Consider the following 22,939-nt stretch of genomic DNA (forward strand, 5'->3'; position numbering starts at 1 on the left):
TGCCTGCCACTCACTCATCACTATCAGTTTGTATTTCCAGCACCCTGTTTAGAAACATGCACAGATTTATGCATATGGCCAGCATGCCAAAGTATCACAAAAGTAAGCATGCCTGCACCATTAATCCTCCCAGTACAATCCACTGATTCAAATTCCTACACAGGTTACTTCTACCTGATCAACATGCAAAAAGATTACTTCATTTGTGTATGACATCCCTGTAGTGCCAGGTGAAATTATATCTTGCCTCAAACTGTCCCACTCTGCCAATAACAAAGATCTTAATTAGAACAGTCATTGTTTGAGAGTCTCCTACATAGCAAGTAGCAACACCCCTCATTCAGAGAGTTACAGTTCAGTGCCCAGACGCAGGAAAGTATACCCTCTTGTTGTGTGACCTCATCACCAATCATGCGCCAGTAAACACAGGTGCAACAGTGACCTGGCCTTCAGAACATTGCGCACTGTTTTTGGTCATCCTTGTTCCTGATGACTATTTAGTTCCAGAATTGAATTGTTAATAGATGAAACAGAGTGCTTGATAGAATGGCTGGTAGTTAGTTCTCTAAATTGTCATTGTACTTACTGCCCCTTAGAATGAATGCCTCTAAATGTAGTTTTTTGTTCCATTACTTAGGTGACATATCACTTGAACAATGCCCACTGAAACACTAACCAGGACATCTGACACTTTAGCTAACTTGATTTCCCGCAGTTGTACGATGCAGAACACGCCCTTTTGTCGATTGCCATAAATGTCTGTTTTGATGCTCCAGAGCTAGCTCCCACAACACCAGTCACTGACTCCCTCGCAGCTTCAGGACCATCTCATCTGATCTACTCATGAAACAGTTCACAAGCTGAAAACCATCACTGCAAATAAAGACAACATCCCCACTTCCAAGCCCTCTGCTCTGCCTTCACCCAGATCACTGTGCTATCGTGATCCAGACGGCTCATGGTTATAAACTTGCAAAAATAGAATTCCTTCTGATGCTGGAAACAGAACACACTGCAAATATAACATAAAAAGGCCAGTTTAATTCCCATTGAATCTGGCACAGAGACTGGTGAAAACAGCAGATTGATCAGTAAGTGTGCATGATTAGCATGCAGACAAAATTCCCCAGTACAGAAAGCAAGATTTATTACACAATAATTCACAAACAAATGGTACCCTGCATAAAAGCAGCTTAGTATAATGGATCCCTACTGATGGAAAAGTTATGACTTAGAAATGTTGCTGATGTGGCACGAGCAAAATATTGTACACAAAACACATCTTTAGGTGTGATGCTAAATAAACAGAATCTTGCATACTGCCAAAACAAGTAAACAATTTTCTAACTGCATTGCCCAAATATAATAGAGGCAAAGGCTGCCACCACAGCTGAATTATGTGAACAGACTTACTGCTCAAACATCTACGACTGTCCACGTGCTTTTTCCCTTTTATCAGAATTCAGGGGTCGCTGCTGAAGATCTCTGTGTATTTAACTGTAGCCAACCTTTGTCCCATATCATACTGCGATTTTTCTCTACATGTTTGGACAAGCCAGCTATAGTTGAGAAGCAGGGCTTAACAGAGAACAGCAAAAAACCACTTGGAAGTGGCCCGCTCTTTGTGACTGGAGGTTGCACGTTGAAGGCAGCAGAGTTGTTAAACAGGTAAGCAGCAATCAACATTTATCAGCTAACTTTTTACACCAACGGGAGTAAGATCTGAGCTTTAAACTCGATCTACTCTTTCCTGAGTTATCATACACGCAAAATGCTAATTGCAAACATTGACCTGGCTTGGAGAGCTCTGGCCTTTGGGGTCCCTCAACTTTCCTCATGCTTGACCTTTTCGCTACTCTTTCAAACCCAGTCAGGGAATTATGCAACAGCAGAAACTATGCTAACTGGGGAAGATGCTACAGTAAAATGTTCAACCACGTAAAGCACAATTCTCTATTCTATTCTACTTTTTGAAGAGCTCATGGCTACCTTATCAAGGCTTCCCAGCGCTAATTCAGACAAAGAAAGCACAAGTGACTTATCTAGATCAAGTATGTGTTCAATAGTTTCCTGAACTTTACTTCTGACTGTTCAAATTTCCTGTGCTTCATATATTGTATTTGGTTTTAACGATTACTACCCCTGATGAGGCACTGAGGCCTTTATGGTGGGTAGCACGCTACTCCCTAAACCAAAGTTAGTGGTTAATCATTAGGTATTGCTGTACACTGTTGGTTACAGCTGTGCTCTCAGGAAACCACTAGAGGATATTCCTCCAGTTTCATGTGGTACATTAAGTTAATGGGAGTTGGGTGTGATTATTAGTGAGAGTTCATATAGATGGAGAATGTGGGTGAGTAGGTAAGGCTCAGGAAGGTTGGCTATTGCTAGACAGCCAAAATGGGATGAGAAGGTAGGTTAGAAAAGGAGAGATATTGTTAGACTGCAGGGGATGGTTACCCAGAAGGAGAGTTTGGGTAACCATTGGGGGGGTTAGATTTCTGAAGTATAGATGAGAGTAAGGCAGTAAGGCATGTGTCAGAGAAGGCTACACTCAACGGGATGAAGGCCTGCACAGTATTGGCTGCAAGGGGAGAATAGGGCCTTGCGAGGGGCGGCCGACCAGCGGTGCAGTGGGTGAGCTTTTCATAGTTTTTTTGTCGTGTGTCTTGTGGGGGATTGTTAGATTCTGCCCTAGGCTGCTGGTGCGGGCTTCTTGTCGCGTTCTGAGGCTGAGGTGCGCGCGTCTTTCAACTTGCCTGCAGTGTCGTGCGGCAGTCGCGTGGTGTGTGCCTTCGCCCGTGGTGCCGGATTGCCTGTGACTCTGGCGATGGAGGTGAGGGAGGACCCGAGAGTGGTGGAGGCCCTCCGCCTCCTCGAAGAAGCGGGCCGCACCGATCTGCTGCGACCCGGCTGCAAGGTAAGGCCGCCGCGATGAAACCGCCCCGTGTGCGGCGGCGGTTGGGGGCGAAGGGTGGGGAAGGAGCGGCGCGGCCGCGTGCCAGGGGAGGCGGGCGTGAGGGGGAGGAGGCAGCGGGGAGCGATGCAGCGGCCACGATTGGTTTTTGAGGAGGGCACCGGGGGGCACCCGGAGGGGTGGTGGATGTAGGCGGCTCGATGCGGGGGGCAGGGGTGGCACGTGGGGCGGGGACCAAGGCAATTAGCACAGCCACCGGGAGGAGAGCGGGCGGGGGGATGCGTCCATGCCCGAGAGCGTGGGGGGGCATCCCCACTGTTGATTGAGGACTCGGAGCAGGAGTTTGGAGAGGGTGAGCAGGGGGGTGGGTCACGAGGGGAGTTGGGGGTGCTCCTGGGGGCGTGGGGGCTTTGGGGGTGCAGTGCAGCCCGGGTCACCTGGGGGTGGGGCGATCCCGGTGTGAGCGGGGTGGTGCGGCCGGGGTCACTTGGGGGTGGGGTGGGTCTCGGTGTGCGCGGGTCTGGATGCGGGGGGATGATTCATCTGATGGGGATGCCGGGGGGGATCTGGAGTGGCGGAGCGTGGGGAGAGGGCCGGCGCACCAGGAGGGTTTGGGGCAGATGGGTGGTGTGGGGGAGTAGGGGGCCTGCTGATGGGGAAGATGGAGGGGGCATTGGAGCCAGGGTGTTGGGGGGGTGGTCGGTGCAGCGGGAGAATGAATCGCTGGTGTGGAGCGAAGGAGAGGGGGGTGTTTGGGGAGAGGGGGGGGCAGGGTTGGCGGGGCTCGGGTAGGGGGTGGGGCACGACACCCCGGCGTGGCGGTCATTCGGCGGGGATTGTTGAGGGAGGTGTGGGGGAGCACGGGTTTTCTGGGGGGGGGGGGTCCTTTTAACCCCGGCATGCTGGACTCCACCTATTTTTCTCGACAGGAGTGGTTGGTGAGGTGCTCGGGAGAGCAGCATGCGGCTCCACCCAATCGAGAGGATGGGCCAGCTCTGCTTTGTATGGGCGGTCGCGCTCCCACGAGGGACCAGACGCTAGAGTCCCACGTGAGGCGGGGTGGTAGGTCCCTGCCAGCCCCACCCCGAAGGGTTGATACGGCCGCCGGGGGCCCGGCAGTGATGATTGGGACCCCGAGATGGAAGCGATGAGTGGAGAAGGGAGAGTGTTGATTTGGGTGAGCTGTGGCGCAATTGTAGAGAGAAGGCAGGGCTCAGTAGAGTGGAGCCCATGGAGGGTGACCGGTGGAAGGACTGGGACATGATTGCGCATCAGTTGGATTACGACGAGGACAGCACGGAGGAAGGGGAAATTCGGGAGGGGAGGGACGGGGGGAACGCAATGATGTTGTTCATAGTGCGTTGCAGGCCCCGAGGAGTTGCCGAGCGGAGAGTAGCTGAGTGGAGAGAGTGGCGGCCCCATCTGCTCCACTGGTTAGGCGGCGGGATCCGGTGCGGACGCCGACCTTGACGCCAGGTAAGGAATGTAGCGGGGCTAGGAGCAGGTCGGGCAGGGCCAACCGGGGTAGGGTGTCCGTGGGCACTGATGCAAAGGGGGGTGGGGAGGGGGTGCGGCTGAGTAGAGGGACGTACGTGAGGGACACGGGGGTAGGCCCGGACGCGGTGAGCACGGGGGCTAGAGCCACGGCTGCGGCGCCGGCCCGGGAGGATAAAGGGGGTGCTGAGGGGAAGGAGAGCCATGACATACCGGTGCGTAAGATGCCATATATGGGCGTCAAGAAAACCTTGGGGGCGCATTTGTCCTTGGCCACTAAGGAGAATATTTGGAAAGGGGACTATGTTGACATTTTGAAGCTCTTGCATTGCTAAAGAGGGGTCGAAGGAGGAGGAGCAGGAGCTGGCGAGGCGACCGAAGGTGCCTTTGACCATTGAAAATTGGTTGGCATGGTTTTTGATATTCGCAAGCGCGTACTGTGAGAAGTACCCGGAGCGGGCGGTCGCGCTTTTCAAATATATGGATGTGATACAAAGGGTGCAGGTCACATATGGGGGCTACGCATAGTCCCACTATGACGAGGAGTTCAAGGCTTGATTGGCGGGTGACCCGGACGCGAAGTGGGGTGAGATCAATGCGGATCTGTACCGCCAGACGATGGGGTGTGCGAAGTTTGGCAGGACCGTCTACACGGCCAGCGGGCTACCGCTGGTGCCGCGCCCCTTTCAGGCACGCCCCACCCGTGGAGGCGTGGGACAGGGCGGAGTTGATATGACCGCTGCCGTCAGGGCGTGCTGGGATTACATGGGCGTGTAAGGCAGGCAGTATTGTCGATTCCTGCACGAGTGCTTGAAGTGCGGGAAGCGCCACCCGGTGGTACGCTGCTGGGGGGTGGGGGGTAGTACGCTGGCTCAGCAGCCCGTGGCGGCCGGAGCACAGCCCGGGAGTCAGGAAGGAAAAGGGGGGTCAGGGAACATGGGCAAAGGCTCGTACGCCGGTTAGGCTGAACAGGCTGGAGACCCTCCCAGCTTCTTATCAGTGGGCCAAGGACGCAAGCGTGCTGCGCTGGAGGTTCCGGGAGGGTTTCCGTTCGAGTACGAAGGGCCGCGGATCGCTCAGTGGGCAAAGAATTTGAAATCGGTTAACGCACACAAGGCGGTGGTGCGAGACAAATTGTTTAAGGAAGTGCGAGAGGGGCGGATGGCCGGCCCCTTTCGGGAGGCGCCCATCCAGAACTTGATCATTTCTCCTATCGGCGTGGTGCCGAAGAAGCAGCCCGGCCAATTTTGCTTGATTCAGCACCTGTCGCGGCGTGAGGGGTTGTCGGTGAATGACTAAATTTCGGCGGAGTTGTCATCGATGTCGTACTCGTCGGTGGATGTGGCACGGCGGTTGGTGGCGTCGGTGGGGGAAGGAGCCCTCATGGCAAAAGTCAACATTAAGTCGGCTTTCAGGCTGCTCCCTGTACAACCGGAGGATCACCCGCTGTTGGGGATCCAATTTGACAGGGACATCTTTGTGGACAAGGTATTGCCCATGGGGTGCTCGATCTCGTGCGCCTTATTTGAACGTTTTAGTACCTTCTTGCAGTGGGCTTTTTCCTGGCACAATGGTAACGAGACGGTGACGCTCTATCTGGATGACTTCTTCCTGGTGGGACGGCCCAGTTCGGCGGACTGCCAGCAGCAGCTGGACGGTTTTACGTAGCTCATGGGTTACCTGGGTGTGCCTCTGGCGGCAGAGAAGACGCCGGGTCCCAGCATGGTGCTGTCATTTCTGGGCATTGAGCTAGACTCAGTGTCCATGGAAGCACGCCTGCCGGAGGAGAAGAAGGTACACATGCTGGCATTGGTGGACGGCATGTTGAAGAAACATAAGGTGACGTGTGTGAGGTTCAGGTTCTTTTCGGGCATTTGAATTTCGTGTGTCGAGTCGTTCGGGTGGGCCGGATATTCTGCAGGCGGCTGGTGCTGTCGGGGCTCACGTTGCCACATCACCACCTCTGTTTGTCGGCGGGGACGAGAGAGGATCTGCGCATGTGGCGGGCTTTCCTAGAGCGTTTTAATGATGTGCCCATGGCGCACCCGGAGGACTGGGACTGGGACGTGACCATCTCGTCGGATGCGGCGGGGGTGGGCGGTTTCGGTTTGTACTGCAGGGACGGTGGTGTGTGGAAGAATGGCCATCACATTGGGAAGGCGGGGACGGAGCATTGCGTTCTTGGAGCTCTTCCCGCTCGTGGTGGCAGTGACGGTGTGGGCACGGGAGCTGGCACACAAGTGAAATGGGTAATCTTAAAAGTGGACAACATGGCGGTGGTGCAGGTTGTTAACAGGCAGTCCGCCAGGGACCCGCAGGTGCTCAAGTTGATGAGGGTGTTTATTATGAAATGTTTGGAGCACGATATTTTGTTTCAAGCTCGACACGTTCCCGGGGTGGACAATGACGGGAATTTCAGGACGGTGGGGCGGTGCGGCATACGGATCGCTGGCGGCGGTGCGAGCAGGTGGTGCAGTTTATACTGCGCATGATGGACAAGGGGATGTTGAGGGTGACGATTGCCGGGAAATTGGCGGCGGTGGCCTTCATGGGGAAGTTGTGGTGGGGGTACGCTCTGTCTGCGGGGACACGAGGGTTGGGCATGGGGTAAAGGGGCCAGAGTGAGTAGGCGCAGGTGCATCACTGCAGTGATGCTCGACATGCTGATTCGGTTTTTGCCCTCCATTTGCCACAATCAGGAGGAGACAGTGCTCTTTTCCACGCTCATGTTGTGGATGTACTTTGGGGCGTTCCGCGTCTCTGAGCTGGTGGGGGGCCAGAGGGGGGCCTGGGATCTTGTGGGAGGATGTCGACCTGAGGGTACGGGAGGTGGCGATCTGGCTGCGGTGCTCAAAGACCGACCAAAGGGGCGGGGGGAAGTGTGTTGTGATGGGTCCTGTGGGGGCGGGGGCAGTTTGCCCGGCGTCTTGGCGCGGTTTGATGACCTCCGCGCGGCAGGGGGACAAGGGCGAGGCTAATCGTACCAGGGTGACGGCGGCTCAGCTGTTGGGGGTCCTGCGGCATGCCTGACGCGCCATGGGCGATGACCAGAGGTTGTTTGGCACACATTCTTTCCAGATTGGGGCGGCGACGGATGCGGCTTGGCAGGGTTGGGGGAGGGAGGACCTTATGCGCTTGGGGCTTTGGAAGTCGGACTGCTATAAGACGTATATCAGGCTGAGGGGAGTGGGGGTGGAGGACCACGCTTGATGAGCATTTTTTCTTGTGGCTCACATATGTGTCTTTTCAGGTGCAGTGGCAGGGCAGGAGGAGGCTGTCCTGTCGATACTCATTGTGGGCCATTCCTTTGTGGAGCGAGCGGAATGGGAAAAGGAGCGGGATCTGAATTTAGGATTGGATCCAGGGTTGTTTGTGTGCCAGTGGCAAGGGCGAGGGGGTATGCGGTGGCATGTGCTGTTGCCGGCCTTGAGTAAAGTGGTCAGGAGAGGGGAATGTCCAGATGTGCTTCTTATACACTTAGGCGAGAATGATTTGGTGCAGTGCAAGGGGCTGGCTTTGGTCAATCAAATGAAGAGGGACTTGTTGGAGGTTCGGCGCCAGTGGTCAGGCTGCCATGTTATTTGGTCAGAACTAGTACTGAGACGGATATGGAGAGGAGCGGAAAAGCCGGCGGCTATAGATAGGGCGCGTAGGAAGCTCAACAGGGAAATTAGCTCTTTTTGTGAGAAAGAAGGTGTGGGTAGGATGGAACATCCGGAGCTCCGATACGGGGCGGTATTTTTTTCGGGAGGACGGAGTACACCTATCTCGGTATTGAAGTAGGCGTTGGATAAGGCCATAGGGGTGTGTCGATATCCGAAGAGGATAGCGTCCTAAGGGGGGGTCGAAAGCCGTTAGGACGACTTTCGAGGGGCGTTTTTTCTCTAAAAATGCAAGGGGGGAGTTATGAGGTTGGGTTTACAGTTGGGTAGATATAAGAAGTCATATAGTTGTGGAGAAGTGTGGCTCACTGGTTAGAGGAGGCAGAACTGGAAGCAGAGGTCAGCCCGGGACCAGGGTTCAAGTCCCGGCTCGGCGGGGTCTTGAGTCCTAAAATGTCCATGGACTCGACAATTCTCGCTCCGGTGCCTACTCGATTCACGGGTTCACACTCTGCGACTCTGGGCAATAGCTTGCTTAATCTCCACAACGGCCCCTCGCGGCGGGATGCCTGGCTTTCACCTTGCGGATACCCTGCTGGGGTTATCTCACAGGGGAATACCAGGACGGGTTCCCTAAGCAAGCGCTTAGAAACCGCTCGGTGATTTGCGCTATATAAATTCCTGTACATTTACATAGTTAGTTAGGTAAGAGGTTGCAAATTGCAAGTTGGTGGTTATAATTGTTGCAAAGGGGATCCAATTTTAGGGGTGGGGGAGCGGGGTATGTTAGGAAGTATATATTTAGTGAGGCCTAGTTTAGTTCGGCAAAGGCCAAGGTTATGTATTAAGGTGCACCTGTTTCCAATAAAGCGGCCTTTTACACACCAACAAGCCGGTCTGTGGTATGTGCTGCCCCTCCCCACCCCACTATGGGCCCAATAGGGCCTTGGGAGGGGCGGCCGACCAGTGGGAGGCCTGGCCCTCCCGTGGGATTTTTGCCCGGGGGAGGGGGGGGGGGTGTCAGCCAGCACCTCAGTGGGCTGGTTGGGCTACTTGGGTTTACTTTTGGGATGGTTGGGCTGGACCTAGGGCTCCGGTTGGGCTGGACCTTGGGCTCCCCTTGGGCTGGCATTGGGCTGGGGGATACTTAACCGGACATCTTAGGAGACTGTCCACCATTTTGGTGGCAGTGACCCAGCAGCCAGGGGGGCTGTACTGGGGGTGCTAGCTTTTTCCCACCCGACTACCCCATTTTAACTTTTCGCGTGGGGGGTAGATTGAAGGTTGTTTTGTAGGTTTGGCAGTATGGGTTGTTTTTGAGAGGTGGTCTTGTTAAGAGCAGGTGCATCGGGGGGTATATTCTGTACAGGGGTTTTGTCTCTGGAGCAGGTGCTGGTGAATGTACGGAGGCCTTTAGGTTGGCGTTTTTTCCCTAGAAATGCAAGGGGGGAGTTATGAGGTTGGGGCTTACAGTTGGGTAGATATAAGAAGTTATATAGTTAGTTAGATAAGAGGTTGCAAATTGCAAGTTTGTGGTTATAATTGTTGCAAAGGGGATCCAATTTTAGGGGTAGGGGAGCGGGGTATGTTAGGAAGTATATATTTAGTGAGGTCTAGTTTTGTTCGGCAAAGGCCAAGGGTATGTATTTGTAAGGTGCACCTGTTTCCAATAAAGTGGCCTTTTACACACCAACAAGCTGGTCTGTGGTATGTGCTGCCCCTCCCCACCCATTATGGGCCCAAACCTTCAACAGAAAGGAAGGAGAGAGAATGATCACTAGCTTTGATTAAAGATTAATTTTCGAGCAGTTTTTTAGGAATATGGTGGGGTAGGTTTTGAGAACAAATGCAATCTGATGAAGTATTAAAAGTATAAAGAAAGGTTGATGGTTGCTACTTGCAAACATGTAATATATGTTGCTGCGTCTTTAGCTGTTTTGTTTGGCCGTTGATGGTGCATACTCAGTTGAATAATTTGTCGATGGTGTTGACACAGCTTGTACATCCTTAGGTTATATAGATATTGAAGATTATTTAGATTTTTTTGACTTCATAATACCTTTTTCTAATATAATTTAAAGAAGCTATTTGCGTTATTAGTTGGGGGGGGGGGTGAGAGTGCCACTCAGAAACAATCACAATCCTTGTGAGAGTGAACCACAAAAGTCACTAAATAAACTTGAGCTTAACACTCTGGTAACTTGGCACCAAAGCAGTCCATCTTAACTTAGCGGCAAACCAATAGAGTATAATGTTTTCAACACATTTTTATTAGAAGGTAAAAACAAAGAACCAAAAAAAAAAGAACAGCAAATAAAACATACGAAAGTGGAGCTTATGCACCACAAGCGGGCAATGAGGTATATAAGTAGAAACAAAAATAATAGCATGCTTATTAGGTACCGGTCTCAGGGTAAACAACGTAAAAGGCATAAAATACGATACAAATCAAATAACCTTCCCAATCAATGGGTACTCCCCCAGCAGTACCATGTGAGTGAGAGTAAATTTAAAAAAATCAAAGTACACCAAAATGACCAAAATCCAATCAGTTGGACTGGAGATATGAGATTTTTAATGTTAGAACAAAATAGCACCAGGAAGCACAAAGCTTCACTAGTGGTTATCTGGTCGCACTGAACCTGGAAAAGACACAAATTCAAGACGACTGTGATGGAGAGCAAGTTGGATATAGGGACCAGGTTCGTCCCGCTGAAGAGCTACCTTCTTAAGTCAAACTCGGACGGTGAACCACAAGGAGGAGGCAGCCATGGGCGCAAGGAGCAGGTTGAGCGTCGCAGATGTTGCTGTAGTATGAGGAGCAGTAGCTTTGCAATTGGTTGATTGTCAAAGATGGTCATGGTTGGTGCAAAGTGCAAGGGCCCGATTCACAGAACTAACTTAAGACAAAATCCTAAACTTACTACCATTTTGGTATTCACAGAAGGCACTTACTCATTTTGGTATTCACAGAAGGCACTTACTCATTTCGGTATTCACAGAAGTTAGGAGTCCTAACTTTAGGACTCTTAAATGCCTTCTGTGAATACCGAAAGTCTTAAAGTTAGAATTTTTGTCAGTTTAGGAGTAGTAAAGTTAGGAGTCCTAACTTTAGGACTCCTAAAGGCCTTCTGTGAATACCAAAAGTCTTAAAGTTAGGATTTGTGTCAGTTTAGTAGTAAAGTTAGGAGTCAACTTTAGGACTCCTAAATGCCTTCTGTGAATACCGAAAGTCTTAAAGTTAGGGTTTTTCTCAATTTAGGAGTAGTAAAGGAGTAGTAAAGTTAGGCCAATTTTACCATGATTTAGGGAAAGAGCACAAGTACCTTAGCACTATTTAGCAGAGGTAAAGTGCAGTCCTGATGCCGACAAAAATAATTTCAGTAGACTAAGGAAATTAAGGCAGAACCTTAGAAGGGAATGCAACGCCAAGGAAGTCAGGTTAAACAAATATAGTCTATGTGGTAGGGCTGGATAGCTTGTACTTCTGATTTGTGTAGTTAGACTTGGAGGACTGGACCACCTCTGGGATTTAAACGGAGTCATTCTGTTATCTTTAGGTTGCAATAGGCATATGGATGCAAGCTTCTAAGGCATGTGGTTACACCTGAAATTAAAAATGGGTTTTTTGTAAAGTGCTGGTTTGTTTCTTACAGACACTTAGATATTTATAAAGGGGGATCAGTCTTTAGACAGAGAGGCCAGGAATTGAGATAATGTCGGTTCTCTGTTGGATCAGGTTGGCAAACATTCTTCTGAACTCTTAGAGATCCTCAGTGGCTCTGATGCACAAAGCTGTTTACCGTGTGCACCTCTCTATTCTTGACATAAAATTGTTTGTCAGATCAGAAGTCTACAATCCACCGACTCAAAGTTGCTTTCCGCTCCCTCCCTAAGGAAATTTAGGACTGGCAGCATATTTTTCTCTGTACAAGTTTCCATTTTGCGAAACATAAAAGGAGTTGTAATTCTAAAATTTGAAGATATCTTAAATTCAAGAAATCAGTGAAACCATGGCTAGGGCAACACTGTTTCTGCCTAACTACTGCCTGCATACAGATCTTTGGAATTAAGAAACTTTAGGGCTAAAGCACTGTTGAAACCAGTACAGTAGACTTATTTTTGTAATCAGAAAAGAATATACTCCAATTTGTATCAAAATGTTCTCTGGTGTAACAACCCAACTCTTAACAATGTACTTCTTTATCCTAGCTACAAAGATAGATTTTCACAAGGCAAAGGATGATATTTTTCACTCTCAAATCACTTTAAAAATAATACACATCTATTATAAATAAATAATAGCAGACACTAGGATGGCAGTGATGCTTCAAATAAGGAGAGCGAGGTGGGGTATTACATGTCACAACAGTCTCCACAAAGCAGTCAAGTATGGGCTCATGGTGTAGTTGGCACTACTGCTACCGAATGTGTTGTGCTGTGTATTGATTGATGATCTTCAGATAGGAGAAGGTGGGTCATAGGGTCTATTTGCAAGTTGTGGAGGAAAGGAGCTGCTTGACTAAGGCCTTGACTATAAGGTGTCATTTGTCATTTGAGGTTAGGAGGCACCCATGACTGGTGAGATTTTAAGCAGAGTTAACAGCCAGGTGTGTAGATTTAGGTGGTTTGGGTTGGACAGGGTGAGAGGCAATTGCAAGATTTGAAAACTGAATTAGGAGTTTAAATAAAAGTCCCATGTCTATCCTGTGAGACAGACACCCTGCTGACTGGAGGAGGAGGATCTAGGGAGATAAAACAGGATTGTGTGTGACAAAATGGAGGCATATTTCAAACTGTATAAGGATATTATGTGGGAGACCAATGAGCAGCCTGCAACAGGAGTCATTTGAAGAGAAGTACAGTATTTATGAGGGTATTTGCAGTGTGAAAAATCAAGTAGTGGTGGGTCACACAGTCACTGAAACTGCGGTAAGAAACATCCAATGGTGGCTGATGAATTGATGATGAGGTGAAAACGTGCTCGGTTGAAGTTAAACTAAAGGTTTGCGTTCTGTAGAGAAAACAGTCTCGCACAAGGCGGGATAGTTATAGATGCTTTAATGCAATGGAAATAAGACCAACGGTTTGTGGTCAGGTCTCAGTACAAATTCCGTCCCTAATAAGAATTGGCGAAAATGTTGTGCGGCACAAACTAATAATTCCTTCTCTGTGGTAGAATAATTGCACTCAGAATTACGCGATATCCTAGAGGCATATGATACTACCCATTCTCCAAGTCTGTCTTTTTGCGTAAGTACTGCCCCTAAACCTACACTACTTGCATCCACTGATAAAATCCATTCTCTACCAACACCATATGATTTTAGAAATGGCACACCAACAATTTACTTTTTTAATAGTTCAAATGCTTCCTGTTGGCTTACGCCCCACACATATTTAGCAAATGCCACAGAGGATGCACTTTAGTAGCACAGTCCTACACATATTTCCCATAATATTCTGTTAACCCCAAAAAGGACAGTGTTTGGTCCTTAGAGGCAGGAGCACTTAAAATGCTTTCCACGTGACTGTGTTTATGTCCGATACCCTGCTTCGAGATTTCATGCCTCAAATACTCCACTTTATCTCGCCAGAATTTGCACTTTGAAAATTAAAAAAAATGGATGAATTTTATCTTGAAACCTTTTCAACACATCCTTATTGTGTTTTTTTTTCCCCTTGAATTTGAATTTTTAACAATTTAAAGAGCGCACATTCACTATGCAGTTTTTTGGCGCTAGAGGATTCCTGAGCTGGAGAGGACACCGGGGACTATAAGCCAAAAGCTTGCTGGAACAAAAAAGTCTTAAGGGCTTCGCGGAACTCAATGTAGGAGGAAGAGAATCTGACGGGGGCGGAAGAGTGTTCCAGAAAGTGGGCGCAAGGACCGAAAATTTCTGGCCTCCCGATCTTTTTTTCTTGAAGCGGGGAATGACTAATAGGGATTTAGTGGAGGAGCGTAGGTCTCTAGAAGGGCTGTAGTTGGTGATAGCAGAGTTGATAAAGGCAGGGTCAGTGCCCGCCCGGGCTTGAAAAGTGAGGCAGCGGAGTTTGAAAAGGGCCCGTTGTTTGATGGGGAGCCAGTAAAGGGCCGTGAGAAGGGGTGAGGAGTGATGATATTTAGATAGGCCATGTACCAGGCGGGCTTGCCTGGTTCTGCACCAGCTGAAGGCGTTGGAGTACATAGGCAGGGGCACCATTATAGATAATGTTCCCATAATCGATCTTGGATAAGACCATGGCCATGACAATCAGTTTGAGTGCAGAGGGAGAGAAAAACCGGGATACTTTCCTAATAATACGCAGGGTAAAGAAACAAGAAGAAACAACAGAACTAATGTGGGTGTGAAGTGTCAAATGATGATTAAGTGTGATGCCGAGGGTCTTTACTGAATGAGAGGGGGTGGGAGGTGGGCCAAGAGAGGGGGGCCAGAATGAGGGGGACCAGGGGTTGCCACTGCCTCAATTCAGAATCAGCTCTGTTTTATCCGGGTTGAGTTTGAGATGGTTTGCATTCATTCAATCCCGGATAAACAGCATGACGGACTGGAAGCTAGTGATACTTAGTGAAGGGGAGGAAAAATTCAAAATAAGTTGGAGGTCATCAGCATAGTTGTAAACTGTGACCTCCAATTGTTGCAGTGCACAAATAAGAGGAAGAATGTAGAGGTTAAATAAAAGGGGAGAGAGAGAGGAGCCCTGTGGGACACCACATTTCACCCTGCGAGGCGGGGCCGAGAATTCAGTTAGGAGGACCGCCTGAGTGCGGTCATCCAGGAAGGAACCCTTAAAATCAAAATATCATCTTAGAAGGCAATGGCTCCCCCATACCCTCCAAATTATGTTTTATAAGACACTGAAACACAGAGGCTGCACTAGCTAATCCAAAAGGCACTCGCAGGTATTGAAACATACACTCCGGTGTAACAAACGGCATCATATGTTTGGAATTTTCATGTAATTCCACTTGGGGGTAGGCACTTGCTAAATGCACTGAGGAAAAACCTGAGGCACCCACCAACCTTGATATTAGATCACGTATTTTGGAAGAGGGTATTTATCTACCCAAATCTCCTTATTCAAACTACCTAAATCCACGCACAAACTGAGATCCCCGGACACCATAAGAGACAACATGAATGGAGATACCCAAGGAGAAGACTCTATGGGTTTAATTATTTTCTTCTCAACCAGGCCACTCAACATCTTTAAGTTTGTCACAGTGGACAAAGGGCATGTTCCTAACTTTGTGCTCCCAGGTATTGCCTTCTCATTAAGTATGATCTTATGTTTAAAATCAACATACTTCCCCAAATTTCCATGAAAACTCCTGGAAATTATGTAATTTTTTTTTTAAACAATTTTTTTATATGGAGTTTTATATAGCGCGAACTTGACCCGAAAGTATTGGGTATCAGAGGACGTTACACGAGCACCAGTTACGTTACATGAGGACACATTCATTTTTGATAGGCACAGGGAGATTAAGTGATTTGCCCAGAATCACAGGATGTTGAACGTCCTTGCAGAGACTCGAACAAGTTCCCCAGATTTTAGGTCGACCGCCCTAGCCATTAGGCCAACTCCTCTCCCTTTATTCCTGTGAAATACTCATGTCTATCAGATGTGAATATATACACTGGTCGACATGCATTGGGATTATCTTAAACTCATTGTTCCCTTTTTTTGCATTTGACACGTACTTTGTCGAATGCTGAACATCCCTTAAAATTCCCAACATGCTACGAACTACCACACCTTTAACAACTGATACTACTTTTTTTCCCAAAGCTTTCAGGTTCAGAATCCTCCTTAACGTGGGGAGTCTGACTTTTCTTGGGAAATGTCTGACTTTTCACTAAAGAAACATAAAATTTGTGTCTTAGATTTTGACACTCTGGCCACTGATCTCTTTTTCAAACTTCTCAGACTGTTCAATTCCCTTTACGATATTAATAACTAAACTTAAGGAGGATTCTGTACCAGCCCATAGCCTTTCCTGAATTTTTTTGCTTTTGGTCTTCATCGTTATTTGGTCCCCGTTCGTAGGTTATTGCTTCAAATGCACAAGATCTTGCCAATGTCTGTAATACAGATATGTAATACTCAAGTGACTCCTCCTCCTTTTATACACGTGAATAGAATTTGAACCTTTCCATCACTGTATTGATCTTCCTTACAAACCGGATACCCATTTTTTTATGGCTTGGTCAAAAACGTTCATTATCTCCCGCACCCTCTTAAGGGCGAACATTATTGAATTCTTTTAAACCTGCTCCACCTAAACAATGCTTCAATAAATATAGTTTCCTATTCACCGAGCAATCTTCAACATCCAACACCTCAATATACTCTAAAAACATGGGATACCATAATTGCCATTCCATTTTTCGATCCCAGCAACTTGCAGAAAACACGGTGGGGCTTTGATATTGGCCATATTTAATATTAGAACTAATATTTAGGAATTAAATATAGAACCCATTTGCATTAGACCTAACTAAATTGAGGAGAAGAACAAACAAAACTACAGGTGCAAAAAAAAACAATAACTGTGGCTATGCAACTTCAGGTGTACCTGTCACCATAGATAACGGTGCACACAGTGGCGTAACGAATGTTTAAGGTCCCCCCTGCAATGTACACGGGGCCCCCCCGCTACGGATTTAATACGGAGCATTGAGGCATAAGAACTGGGCTAAGGGCGCCCCCTGCAGCTTGGGGCCCCCGCACTCCGGGGGATGCGGGGGCCTTTGTTACCCTCTGGATTCACAAGCACTATCAAAATGAAAAATCAGGTGTGCTTGTCACTGTAGATGCAGGTGTGTAGGTAAAATGCTTAATAAACAATAACTGTGGCTGTGCAGCTTCAGGTGTGCCTGTTACAGTGGATACTGACACACAAGCACGTCAAAACTCGAAATCGGGTGTGCCTGTCACCATTGATGCCGGCACAATAACGACTCAAAAAATGTGGGCCTAAATTTTAGCCCGATCTTAAATGGCAATCCAAGGGAACATGACACTGCATAAACACGTTTATCACCAGCCACTTCCCCTGAACCCACACTGCAGCAACACAAATGTCTCTATGCTTCTCTCGTGCACCAAGATGAGGGCACGCGCTGCAACAGTCTCCTCTGACACGCGCTGCAATGCCCTGAAAAGGTTCTCAATAGGGATACTCACAGCACCGCAGCCCTCAATAGTAGACCTGTTGCAGCACTTAAGGGCTAACTCTCCACAACTGCTATCGGTGGCCACCACACGGAACCCGTCGGGCACCACGCAGGGCCAATATGAGCGCTAGCTACATTCTTCCAACTCATTGCCAGTTTGTGTAGAGAAAAAATTCTCACATAACGTGGGGTAGTTTAGATAATTTAATGCAACGGAAAGAAGAGAGCTTTACAGCCACCTAACTGGCTCCGTTACTGTAAAATGAACCAGCCCCACCAGAATACTCCCATCTCCTGCATTCCTAGAACCTGTCACCCGCCAACATTCTACTCCGAAGAACACTACATGGTCGAAGAGGAAGATGCTGTCAAGGGGTAATGACATAATAAAAACAATGCTTTGTGGTGCCCTGGTGGATAAGAAATAAAAGTTTTGTGTTCCCATGTTCAGCATAAGGCCAAACTGTGACGAACAACATTTATGCACTGTAGCACAAGAAACCCAGAGCGATGCAGGGAGAGTGAAAAGCGGACAGTGAGGTTATAAAGTCAAAAATACGCTGACTGTTTCTATTATGTCTTCCAATGTGCAGTAGGATTGAGAAAAACTAACCTTTGCAGGGTAGAATAAGCAGAAAACACATTTTTGACAGGTTGACAGCTTAAGGCGCCGTCTTTCTTTCTTATTTATGGCAGTTTGGAGACAAAAGAATTTCTGACATTGTTAGAAGAAACAACAGACCTCATTTCCAATCCTTCTGCAGAAGGGAAATATCAAGTGGGGGAAAAACACCAAGCATGGGCGCTGCATATACTGTATGGTACCATTAAATGCAAAATACGTGACAGTAGACACAGAAGCGATCATTAATATTGTTTATAAGTTCCCATCGTGCATTTCGCCAGACAGTCTGGCTAATTACCATATACAGGGTAATGTGAAGCACAGCAAGTGGCTTTCTGGATCCCAGACATTTTCCCCGCGGAAAGTGGGTAATGGCTGAGAATCTCTCCCTCCCAAATCTGTCCCTCACCAGGTGCTCCACTCCCACCCCCAAAAACTCATGCCAAGCGAACAATACAGGCCTCTTGAAATCACTTTGAACTTACATCTGCCATTTAAATTCTGCGTGTCCATGAACGAAAAGGCCTCGTCGCAGTTGGTGCCTTGCTCAGCATAGCTTTTATCCATCGAATTCACCATCACTGTCATTTCCTGCCGAGTACTGCTGAGTGTTTCTTTCCGCTTCTTGGCCAATTTTCTTGAACAATGAAAAGAAAGGGAAAAAAACATGAAGCCCAGCAAGACTACAGACACTGCATGCCAGCTTTTACTGTATCGCGGGAGTTATGCAGGTGGCGGCTTGGCACTGCGCGACCTGTGCAAGTGAAAGGAACAGCTCAGCGGAGGAGGAGGCGTGTTTCTGCTGCCACAATTATGAAGAAAGTTCTGTCATGAAGCCAAGAATATGGACGAGATCTACAGCTGTTGAAAAAGTTGAGCATTGGGCTAGAACAATCTTTTGAAAGTGTTTTCTTCTAAAATGCATAAGATTTTAAAATTCATTTAGGACACATTTAAATTAAGCGCCTATACACGCGCCACAATCTTTATGAGGGAATGTAAGGAGAAGGAAATATCAAATAATTATTTTGTATTCACTCTAACAGAATTTCATGCGAATACAATTTTGAGACGAAAATAGTTCTCCCATTGTGCGCACACAAAAACAATCCGAAACTGCTACACTTAGTTACAGAAAGAACAAGGGAGAAAATTGGCTAAAAAACTGTTTTGCTTCAGAGAAAGGGGCAGGGAGAGAAATAGCAACATACCGAAACAATGAGATGTTAATATGAGAAAAGATTTCTAAGCATTCTGGGTTCACCTACTTCTGCAACTAAAACAAAATAGTATATTGTAATTGTAAACTGTATTTATAAATCCCTTATCAGGCAATGCACCAGTCCTAAAAAAAAGAAGTGAGGGGACTAACCAAGTTAGCAGAAGTGACATCACGGATCGTGACATCAGAGTGTGTGACATCACAGCACGTAACATCCCCCATGGCATCACAGAAAGTGACATCACATGGAGTGACATCAGATCTTAAGAACTCATACGTTTATTAGCAGGTCTATCATGAATACATTTGAGTGCATAACAATATTTACCAAATGAGAATTTACTTCCACTTTGTCATACATCTATTCTGCTTAATTGGTTGCAAAGTCTGCATTTTAAAATATCTTAAGGGGTTAAGACATCTGCTGCAGATGTCTTTGTTTGCAGGGTAAATCTCAGGGAATAATAATAATAATGGTAAGATAACTCTGGAGGTTTACATATTTCCTAGAGAGATCTGTGTTTTGTGTAGTCCCAGTTTTAAATCAAAGTAGCATAGTGTGCTAATATGTCTCCTGCAATGCACATCATGTAACATGCAGATGAAACATTTTTATTTTATGTAAATCGGTGAGTGGGTTACTGCTTTTAACACAGAGATCCTTTTGTTACCTGCAGTCCAGAATTTGGAATCCTTCTATCTAATACAGCACAGTGAGCTATGAAGGCCATGTGGCCCCTACACATTGTAAGCCTCACTGTCTCATATAACACATCCTGTATACTGATTTCCACAAATATGATTTATTGGCAATGTATGATGTGTATGTGTGAAGTAAAGTGCTCTGACACCCTGCATTTGAGTGAGTAGCGCTATAGCGCTATAAAAGAAATAATCCGAAAAAGCGGTATTTAAATTATTTGTGTAAATATTGAGACAAACTGTAGTGTTTTATCTAGGAACCTGAATCGATATTCCTATTTTATGCCCTTGTCCGGTTATAATCAATAATATCCATACAACGGCATAATAATCATATCCATAATTCAGTCGAAGCACATGCTGTCACATTAAGCAAGGCTAATTCTCTGGCCCCCTAGTAAGCACACCGAGTTCTCTAAACAAAACCAAGCCTCCAGCAACCTGGGAAATCCCCCTTGCTTTTGTTTTGATTTCGTCCTAGAACTCCTGTAAAGCACTATAAGAACGGCCAGTTCTTAGTGACATCTTTATTGACGTCTTATGTCCAACCTTACTTCAAACCCAGGCACCTTTCAGGTATAAATATACCAACGTTGCCTTAAGCAAACACTCGGTGGTGATTCTGGAGCAGAGCAGCTATCTACTTGCCCGAGAGCCCAGCTGATGCGAGAGCCCACAGACGCTGCCCCTCCTCCCTGACGCACAGAGAGACGCTGTCTTTTCTCCTGCCGAGAAATCCAGCTCCGGTGTTTCCAGATACCTTCGCGGGTTACTGGGATATCGAGTCCTGAGAAAGAGATACAAGACCTCCTGCTTTCTATTACTCAGGTACGGACCTGACTAAACCCTTACAGAGAATTCTTGAGTCAGATTCTTGGCAAAACAAACTTAACTTAAACTGCTACTTACTTACTCCCTCCCACGTATTAGGCTTAGGTCAGGTACACCGGGGTAGTCGTACTTGAAGCACCAGTTGAGTACGATTAGTCAAAGTATATATGTATGTATATATTTTATCTATTTTAAAGTATCATATGGTTAAGAAACCATATCAATGCTTTTACAGTATTATTTTATAATCCTCCTTTTACTGTACGCACTTTACTTTACCATGAGTATTACAATCGTGGCAATTCATTTCTCTTGTATGAGGAAGAAGACTGCTCAATAAATAACACCTTTTATTGAAAACGCCTGTCTCTCTTTTCTCTGCATTCTGGTGAAACTAAGTACGCACATTTGACTGAGTGAAATAGCTGTCTATTGTTTTCACACGACTCTAGAGATACACTCTTATTCAGGGAGAGCAAAGTTGTCATGTTTTATGGTTGTCAGAAGCTAATCCCTTCTTGTCTATCCAGGGAGGTTAAACTCCTCCTCGTTTATTCGAGAAAGTTTCTAGTGACCTCTGAGCTAGCTGGCAAACCTTAAGTCTAATATAGTCAGTAGAGACCTAGATAACCTCAGTCCTACATCTACAATGCTGAATATATTATTCCAATGTGCAGAGCCTATTGGGAATATAGGAACTACACTTCAAAACCAACACACCTAACAGTCTTACAGCACATGCATATGTCTTGTATACAGGAACGGAACAAAGTAAAAAGTGTGCCTCTCTTAAGTAACAGTGAAGTGATCAGCGGTTTGCCTTTGTTCCTTTTTTATTGCATTTAGATGCCAGGCTCCCAATAGCTCCCAGCCAGGCCTTTGTTATAAGCCCAAAAGTTCTGTTGGGTATAACAATCGCTTAGCCTTTAAAAAAGAAGTAATTGTTAATTTTTTTTTGCCAAAGTCCAACGATAGTTAAATATCATGGATCAATCAGAGATACACCAAAAACAAAACACAATGTATTGATTCAAGATTTTATATATCCATTGATTGCTGCAGGGAATGCAAGGCTGTTGTAACGTGGTTTTAGAGGACAAAAGTAAGTGTAATAACAAAGTGACAAAACATATAATGTGGCAGTGCAACATGTATCTATATATATATTCACTGAAAAAACCATAGGTTTCAGGAGTTATATAGTTAGGAATTAGCTTTTAAAAAACCTTTGAAATTCACTGAAAAAACCATAGGTTTCAGGCCTTATATAGTTAGGAATTAGACTTTACTTACTTTTGTTATAAGCCAGCTGGAATCTAATAAGCCTCTTCTCGCTTGAACATTGCTACTCGTAATGAAAGCAGACAATGTGCAGGCGCTGCTGAATGTGTCCCGGTGTCGAAAAATTACCCAGGGATCCGTTTAGCAGATTTTGTGGGGCCCAGCCTCTTGGCAGGGTTGACAGTGTCCACCATGTGAATAAAGTGGGGAGACACAGTCTACCCTTGACTTTGCCCTGTCACTTTACTCCTGACAAGGCACTGAAGTGCTTTGTGCGAGTAGCATGCTACTCCCAAACACAAGATTAGAGTTTAACAGTTAGTAGATTAGTAATTTGTGTTTTTTCTTGCGGATTACTTGTGTTAAGTTTGTGCTCCTGACTCCATGTGTACAGCTTAATGGGGCAGGAAAAAGCCAATACCAGAGTAATATCAAATTTTGATTATGAAACACTTTTTTTAAATTAAAATTACACAGCAGACATTAGTAGTAGTAGCTCACCCGGACGGAATCCTACAAAAAGGAAAACCTGGCAAGATCGCAAGATCATATCTGAGTAGAAAAAAATGTATCTTCTGGGGCCTTTCCTTTAAAAACATACGAATGTGCATAATATTGAAAATAACCTGTTTTAAATACATTTACATATGAAGCTTGAAACTAAATTTTACTAGACTTGAAGCCTTTAAACTAGACTTCTGTGTACCTCACTTGTGTATGCATAATAAATACATATACAAAATACATAAATATATCCATAGCATTATACCTTACATTGCCCTAAAGCTCAATTTTCTTTCAATAAGAATAGTAAAATGCATGGATGAGCAGTCCATCATCATGAGAGTGTAGAAAGCAAGAGATACAGCCAAGCCAAAACTTTGGTACAAGACTCATGTGTGGCTCTCGCAATCTGTCAGGGGGGTATGCCTCTGTTATAATTCCAGTTATAGTTCAAGCAGTCCTCTGCTATGAGACTATGGCTGCCCTATAAAAATGCTGTTATTAAAATAAATAAATAGAGCCAAATCAGTTTCACTGTTTTTTTATTCCATGTGTGGCATGCAGTTTGTTATCCAGTTC

The 22,939-nt window shown here is 46.5% G+C and overlaps 1 protein-coding gene across 18 annotated transcripts in view; it reads right to left on the bottom strand.

Annotated features, from left to right (window-relative positions):
• PTPRM (protein tyrosine phosphatase receptor type M) overlaps positions 1-22,939 on the bottom strand; it is a 1,498,021-nt gene that overhangs the window by 327,401 nt on the left and 1,147,681 nt on the right. For all 18 annotated transcript variants that reach the window (XM_078687901.1, XM_078687900.1, XM_078687899.1 and 15 more), the window contains one exon: positions 18,306-18,457. In XM_078687901.1, the coding sequence (XP_078544027.1) occupies positions 18,306-18,457 (152 nt within the window). The remainder of the gene's footprint in view (positions 1-18,305; positions 18,458-22,939) is intronic.

The sequence above is a fragment of the Lissotriton helveticus genome, chromosome 4_1 (assembly GCF_964261635.1).
Source record: "Lissotriton helveticus chromosome 4_1, aLisHel1.1, whole genome shotgun sequence".
NCBI classification, from domain to species: Eukaryota; Metazoa; Chordata; class Amphibia; order Caudata; family Salamandridae; genus Lissotriton; species Lissotriton helveticus.